Here is an 8,121-nt window from a genome sequence, read left to right as displayed (position 1 = left end):
TTGCCTACCAGAAACAGTTGGGTAAGAGAAACTGATAGAACACTTGCATATGCAAATTAGTATTCATACTTTTTATTCTTAAGGGCATGTAGGCATTGCTGATTTTATTTTCAACTGCAACAAGGACAAACATTAATAATTGTATGTACAGACAAGAACAATTTACAAACTTTATCAACATGTGCCAATGAAAATATATTCAATTACAACTATAATTACAATACAGTCAGTGTTTGATCCTACTGTCCTTACATTAAGGTTCAAATGGAGATCCTGCCTGGTTTATTTGACTAATCCATCCAGCAAATGTTGAGTGTCTATCAAGGCTAGCTCTTCATCCTTCACCCACTCGTCCTCTGATGGAAGAAGGTTGGGAACTCGTGGTGATGGGATAGAGGTTTTGCTCATAGGAGACCTCCGAGGAGGATTGAACGTTTTCTTTACATGAGGAGACATTACAGTACCTAGTGGGTTAAGAGGAGGGGGAGATGGGATACGTGACAGGTACTCAAAACCCCTCCTTTTCTTCAGGTTTTTGGGCTGTTTTCCCTCCGAAGTACTTGCTGTCAAAGTCCTCTTGTCAACAGGGGTGATGGGCTCAAGAAAGGGTGGTGGCTGTTGTGATGAATAAATAATAAATGAATAATGAATTAGTCTGACATGGAGCAGCGAATGCCTTCCTTTTCGTAAAATGCCATCAATAAGTTCACTGTCCTCTCACCTTACAGAGATCAGATGTCCCACCTAGAGCTTTTGGACATGGCTGGATTGATGAGCCATGCATGGGGATCAAGCTGGAGAGCTTCTCCTCTGCACCCTTGGAAAAGTGTTCTAGGCTCTAAAACACATAAAACAAAAAAATCAGTGGTAAGGGATGATTACAGTCACCGGAAACAGATTGGGCTACGACTCATGTTTGATAATGCAGGTGCGTTTGGCAATTAGAAACAGGCAAGTTGATGTACCTGGACAAAGCTCTTTAGCTGCCTCATTCGCTCCTGGAAATGCGGTTCCGAAAAGCTAGTCCTAAACAGTGTAAAGTCTCCTGCATACAAGGCTGGTATGGGGGCTGAGGCCTGACGGAGGAGGGCGTTGCTCACAATTAAGAGGGCCCGAGGCTTCACCAGCTCCTCCACAGCCAGCTGTCTCAGAGGCCCGGAGCAGCGTACAGACACAAAGTCCACCTTCTCATCAACCAGGTACAACGCTGGAGAGGCACCTGCATTCATGAGCAAATTAAAAAACATACCCTTTTTAATTCCTTCTCTCTGCTAAAATCCCATTTTCTCTACAATCACATGTTTTATCTAGTTTTAGACTCTCCTTTGAGATTGGTGGAGATCATTTCGAAACACTGTTAATGACTTCAGAATATATTAATCAAGTGCCTTGTATTAATAATTACCTTGTATGAATCATGTGCTTATGAGAGCAGGAGCATGACTTTTCTCTGTGTGTGTGTAACTTAGATTATTAGGTGCCACTTAGTCTACATATGTGCAAGAGCATGTTAAGACCAGAAGTGATAAGAAGGGTCGAACTATGCTTCTTCCGACCTTGTGCAAAACTGCCATCCTTGCAAGACAGGGACCCTCGGACGTCAGAGACCCACCACGTGTCTATCCCTGCTGACAAATGATTTGGGCGCCAGAGAACGCTAAACTTCTATCTATATAAACCTTGTGCTATGTTTTTAGTGTTTCTCTCTCATCTGCTGCAGGTGGGAGTAAGCACGGGCTCCCTCTCTCTCTCTGAGAGAGGGCCCATGCTGTTCTCTGACCTGCCAGGACGTGGGTGAGCCCAATAAGCTTGTTGTAGTTGTCTAATAAATATACTTATATGCAACTCCCAATCCTGAGGTAACTTGAGTGAATTTTCACCTACGCCTATCAAAGATATATTCTCTTTCAGAGCTTTACTCTGGCGGAGCTGATGACAGCCTTCCAGCCAGCGGCAGTGCTGCTCCAGACCACATTCTGAGGGGCCAAACCAGAGTAATAAAGAGAGTGAAGGTACCATTTCTGTCGGCGATGTAGATGACATATCCCACAACATCCACCTCCCCACAGGGAGAGTGGAACAAAGGGTTCTGAAGAGATTTGAAGCTTGCGCACTGACGTGGCTTGAAACACTCCCGTAACATCTCCGGCAGAACCTTTTATACAAATACAAACAAATTAATTTCAAGAAGGTCAGTCATTGTATCCAGTCCATTCAAATCAGGTATCATTTTCAGTCATTGTAGCAGTAAGGGTAGAAGGAATATAACTTGTAGTAGAAACAGTAACCTTCATGTGCTCAAAGAATGTTTTCTTGGTGGCAGTGAGCTGGATAGGAGCGGTGGTGGCTTTCCTTTTGCCCACTGATGTAGAGAGGTGATAGGCTCGGTATCTGCCCCCCTCCTTCAACAGGGAGAGCAGCTCCATGGAGGGGCGCCAGATGTTAAGCAGGAAAACTGAACAAGAAGGTAATTTTGGTCATCCTTCCTTCCTTACTACAGTCTTTGCTATAGATTGACAGGATATGATCTGAGATCTGATCTGATTGCAAACACTGATTTGGCGGGTTCGTGCCCTGAGTCCACAACACATCTTCAGCAAAAACACTATAAAAACTTTGACACCCAAGCAAAATAACTGCATCCGTGAGAGCCGCATGAGGGCGCAGGTTCAGCACTGTACCTGAGCCTTTACTGCTGCTGCTGCCCTGCTGGCGGGTGGAGTCGCAGACTGCCAGTTTCCACACTGGGGTGACAACCCTGCTGTGACAGTTGGCACTCCCCTGCTCTGCCTCCTCCAGAGCCTTTCGAACCCGCTCCTGCAGCTGCACCTGCCTCCTCTCGTCCAACAAGCGCCTAAAGCTTAACAGACTGGACAGCTGCTCCTCACGCAGGTCAGCCTAACACCACCAACACAACAACAACAACAATGTTAACAAAGTTAAAATGCACACCTTGCATTCATGTAAATAAAGAAAAACGCAATTGAAATTGGAAGTGATCGGTACTTCTCTAGAGGAAAAAATTACTTTATTTGATCAATCGACAACACAATTTAAACTTTGCCTTAAATCACTGAATTCCTCTGAATTGCCCAAGCCAAACCAAACCAGGGACGACCATCACAGACAGCATTTCAGAATAATCAGCACACGCTATAGACATAGGAGGACCTGGACCAGCCATGCCTGTGGTATCAGGGGCCCATCAAGTTTGCAGTGCAACGGTAGCAAGTCTGCGAGGTGCCAGAAGGGAATGCATATCAGTAATTATAAAACCTATTGTGTCATTGTATTCATAAAAAAATGTACAGGCTGTTCACTGTAGCTAAAGCCTTGTCCTCCATGTTAGCCCCTGACACCACCTGTTAGCTCACCCTGTGAGTACCATGACCTGACCTATAATAAACTCTGCAAAAACAGTTTGGAAATATGTGTTTGGTCGATTATTTCTCTGTTGTTACAATGCTAATTGGCATTGTATTTTATATCGTTGGAAAGCCTGGTTATTTACCTTTACAATGATGTCCAAATTGTAAGGATCATGCATTTGTGGGAGGAGCAGCACAGCTGATTATGTGGGTAGTGCCCAAGTGAAATGAGCAACACAGTGAATGTAAAGATGGACTCAAGGGTTCTAACCCTTCACTGTGATATTTAATTGCCTTTAATTGTGACTGTGGAGTCAGAGGGTACTTTTATTATCTACTCTTTTCTCTTGAATAGAATAGATTGCAAGGAGAAATGGTAACACCTAATTTGAAAGGTGAGTGAATGGCTCATTCATAAAACCTTGAATGCCTCGTCGTAATACATTTATCAATGCTGCACAAAGCATGAATCAACCTTCATAAACTAAGTTACATAACTATGGAATAGTTATTTTTTCCCCTTTTCACTATTGCATTTTCCACACAACTTAAAATATTAGCTTTGTAAAAATGGCATGGCTTGGCCCTTTCACTGTAAGGCAAACGTCTGTTAATCAGCTATTTCTGTACCAAAGTCAAACTGATTAGTCAAGATCAATATTTTAATCCAATACTTTAAACAAATTGCTTTAGAATCTATCTATAAATCCAAAAATCTCTGTGTGTCAGTCAGTCTGTTTAGGGCGTATCTCCCTGACGTTAGTTGCGTTAGTTATGAGATTTCGCATGTAGCTTACGCATGTCACGAACCTGTGCATCCTTGATTTTGAAGATTTCTGAATTCAAAGTTCGCGACATATTTGTATTTTATCGTTTGCCGTAGTCACTATGGGTATCGTTTGCCGTAGGCACTATGGGTAGTGAGGCACTATGGGTAGTGTAGTAATTCAGAGAAAGAGGGGCGGACCCGAGCGATGTGAATGATGTCATAGTCATAGAACAGTCGTGTGGTTAGCCTAGACCACTGGCCATGCGTTCATGCATCTACTGACGTAATGAGAGAGGTTTTCCGATGTATTAGTGTCCAGATGTATCTGTTGTAATTCGTGTGTACTTTGTTTTCTCATTATTGCAATATTATAAACCTCAGTCTGCATTTACCCTGGCTGGGAGAGGCTGTCATTCTGAAGGTACTGTGTGTGATCGCCTTTGCTCTGTGTTCATTAAACCTGTCAGAGTGTATGAATAAACGGCTGGGTGCCAATCAAAATCACAACGCAAGAGTGGAGTACTACACCGCTACAAATGGTGGCTTATATTGATAAGCCTCGGAGGCTTTCAGATTGTCCATTGCTTTCCCATCTGTTGCTATGGAGTCCACGAAATACGCGCAAATCTCGCTGTACGTTATGTTGGGCCACGTCGTCATGTTATCCTCCCAGTTCTGCACTGAATTCGGGTGGGGGATAGTAACGCCATCTCCAGTCAGAGTATTTAAACTGTGTTCCCATTGTAAGGACATTATTAGCTTACGATCTGTCTGAGAATGGGCTGTCAAAGCTAGCATCATCGAAGTCATACAGTAGAGTACATACATTCAATAAAAGTAACCTACATTTGAGTCCAACTGCATGACCATTCTTACCCTACACTTACCCTTACAATAAAGAAGTGATCCTATTTCAACCATAACTTCATTTTAAATAATTTCTTTCTTTATGACATTTAGTTTATAGTTTAGACAGCAACTTTGACATCTATATTCAACTGCATCCACTACATAATCTCAAACTTTATTTGTTGGTATATCTCCAAAAAGGCTATACAACATTAAAACATTTCTTAATGAAAAGGAAACATGCATCACAATAATACTTCAGTGTAACCTGTACCTATGTGGAGTGCAAATATGTCTTGCTATTACACTACCCAACAGCTACACCTACGTCTGCTAACACTACAGAATGCATAATTCCTACGGGCATTGCACTAGTATATTTAGGCCCAATCTCAATACTTCCCCTTACCCCTTATCTTCCCCCTTACCCTTGAAATTGCGCGTTCATGTGAGAGCTAGTGGTGTCTCAAAACCCAATTTGATCAAGATTAAGGGATAAGATTGAGGGCTTTATACCCCTTAAAATTAAGATCATCGGAGAGCTTACTTGCTCCTGCAAGGGCTATCCCAGAGCACACAGCGAAACCAGCTCGGGAATTTTCAGAAAAACATGGCTGCTTGAAGCGAGGAATATTTTACATAAATAAAGCTATCTACACAACTTTTTATATGTTTATAATGACTCGGTTTGAATCTGAAATGTGCTACACGAACGATACATAGTATTGTAGGTCTTAACTGAAGCTTTCAAACGATAGTTTTAGGTTACAATTAGCGCGTATACCACCACTCCATTGGCTTATATGGTAGCTTACCAGCTAGATGCTACATACACTACATGTAAGTATTTTTGGCTTATAATTAATTTAAAAATGACGACAGTCTTGTTTCGTGCTCTACACAGTTGTATACATATATGTTTGCAACCATGGTCTTCATTGAAACTTTTTTTAAATCGCTAGTTTCATAGCTCATACAGTCACGCATGACGTACCCGAAACCGAGTGGCGTCTCATTTCATAGGGGAAAGTTTTCAGCCCTTGGCCCTTACACTTGCAAGTGCTAGGTTTAAGACAAAGACAAAGACAAAGCAAAAGGGGCAAGGGGAAGAATCGAGATTCGGCCTTAATGTCCTTCACTGCCCATATAGTAATGTGACATGCAAATCCGCATTCATAAATTATGTACAAAGGTTGGACGACACCACATAGTACAGTGACACTCCTAGTCCCTTCAGGGTAATGGAGGATGCCTCTCAAGGCCAATTTAGGGTCGTTTTAGACGCAGAGCCGTAAGCACGTAATTTACACAAGGAACTTGTTTTAGACAAGTTTTGATTTAAGGTTCGTTTTAGACGCAGAGCCGTGTTGCAAGGCTTGTGAGCCGTGTTGCGTGTTGCAAAGCAAATTGACGCCTGTAGATTTATTTTGAGTTAAGTAAGCCTATTTATTGCAGCAGGACAAAGGAAAAAAACTTACCGGAGCATGAAAGTGTAGTGGGCGAAAGGCTTCATGTTATGAATACATGTGTTACACAAAATACAAATGTTGGCAATTCAGTAGGCCTACCAGTGGCGAAAATGACAGCACATGACGCAAGAGTTTGTTTATTGACATCTTTTAATGAATGCGACAGGCTTTAAAACGATGTGTTTATGAGTTACATTATTCAAAGATGAGGTGGTAAACGGCGAGAGAATCTCATCATGTTGTCAATGCTTGTAACTACAATGCAGCAGGCCACAAGGTAACGGCAGGTTACTGTTAACTTTTGTATATGAGCAGACCGGGCTCATTCTATCAAACTTGCTGGTGCAATTGATGGATTCACGTCAATATGAACTCAATGAAAGATATCACCATGACTCACAAGTGGCGGAAAATGAATATGACAGTACCTATTTGTTCGTGAATGACCACATTCTCTCCAAACAATCGTGGGTGAGAATGGGATATTTGCGGTAATTTGAGCGTCCTTATAAGTGTTTAAAGAGGATTTGTAAAGGAGTTCATGTCTTCGGACCTCTTCTGTTATGTTTTTTCCTAATCCATAAGAAAAGGCTTGTGAGACGGTCTGCAGGGTATTCATGATTTAAAAAAATGTCTGGGTCTAAAAAAGACTGTATGCTATTAACCCGGAAACGTGAGACTCTGTGAAAGGCTGTGGTAGCCGGCCAATCACAGCCTTTGCGAGCTGTGTAGGGCCGTAGTGTTTTAGTCGCATAGTCAGGAATTTTGGGCAACGCACTTAAGCACTTAAGGGGGGATATTTTACCGCGCAAGGGGGGGTTATGTATCTTACATGCTTACGGCTCTGCGTCTAAAACGACCCTAAATTGGCCTTCAGTGAACACAACCTGATTCAAGAAGACGGTTTTAATAAGCACATAGGGTACAATGACATATGAACACCTTTTGCAACACATTTCAAATTAAGATCAACCAAAACCTTTGTTTAAAACACATCAAACATTTTCATTTATGTAGCTGTTCACTAAAAAAAAAATATCTCAAGATAGTATTCCATAGTTATGTAACTTAGAGTATTTTGATTAGAATTTTGATTGATGGTAAGTGAAGCATTGATGCATGTATTATGAAGCATTTAAGTAAGGTTTTAAGAATGTGCTATGTAATCACCCTTCAATAAAGTGTTACCATAGAAAGCACTGTACCCACTCAAGCATACATTCATACACAGATTCACCTATTCATGCATCCATTCATTCAGATTCACCCGTTCACTCACCTATGTCTGTCTGTCTACCTGTGACTGACCTGTGCGTATGTAGGGTCAGACTGCATGGCCTCATGAAGCTCCTCCCCATCTTCTAAAGCTTCCACCTCTCGGCGACGAAGAGCCCGTTTCTGGTTCCTTGTCTTTCTCTTTCCTGTGAGACAGAGGACAAAGGGAAAAGGCTTAGTCGTGTTGTGCTGGGGAGATACAATGTGACTGACTGTATTTGGGGATATAAAAATGACCTTGCTCCTCCTCCTCCAGCTGAGTCTGAATGCGGCTGAAAAGCGCCTCCATGGCCTTCTGCTTCCGCTGCTCGTGACTCCTGGCCTCCCTTTCCTCAGCGCGTTCACTGCGGAAGATGAACACCCCTCCAGCAGTTTTCTCCATCCACTGTTT

General features: G+C 42.3%; 1 protein-coding gene across 1 annotated transcript in view; it reads right to left on the bottom strand.

The window, feature by feature from the left end:
- Window positions 1–282: 282 nt before the first annotated feature.
- Window positions 283–8,121, bottom strand: part of brca2 (BRCA2 DNA repair associated) — a gene marked incomplete at both ends in the record, with an annotated part of 31,101 nt that continues 23,262 nt past the window's right edge. The window contains 8 exons of the mRNA XM_080845082.1: window positions 283–615; window positions 722–838; window positions 966–1,219; window positions 2,017–2,155; window positions 2,289–2,455; window positions 2,682–2,898; window positions 7,764–7,876; window positions 7,968–8,115. Coding sequence (XP_080701208.1) covers window positions 283–615; window positions 722–838; window positions 966–1,219; window positions 2,017–2,155; window positions 2,289–2,455; window positions 2,682–2,898; window positions 7,764–7,876; window positions 7,968–8,115 — 1,488 coding nt within the window. The remainder of the gene's footprint in view (window positions 616–721; window positions 839–965; window positions 1,220–2,016; window positions 2,156–2,288; window positions 2,456–2,681; window positions 2,899–7,763; window positions 7,877–7,967; window positions 8,116–8,121) is intronic.

The sequence above is a fragment of the Sprattus sprattus genome, assembly GCF_963457725.1.
Source record: "Sprattus sprattus genome assembly, chromosome: 9".
Lineage (NCBI taxonomy): Eukaryota > Metazoa > Chordata > Actinopteri > Clupeiformes > Clupeidae > Sprattus > Sprattus sprattus.
The sequence above is the reverse complement of the archived record's forward strand: the minus strand, read 5'-3'. Positions and strand labels throughout refer to the sequence as shown.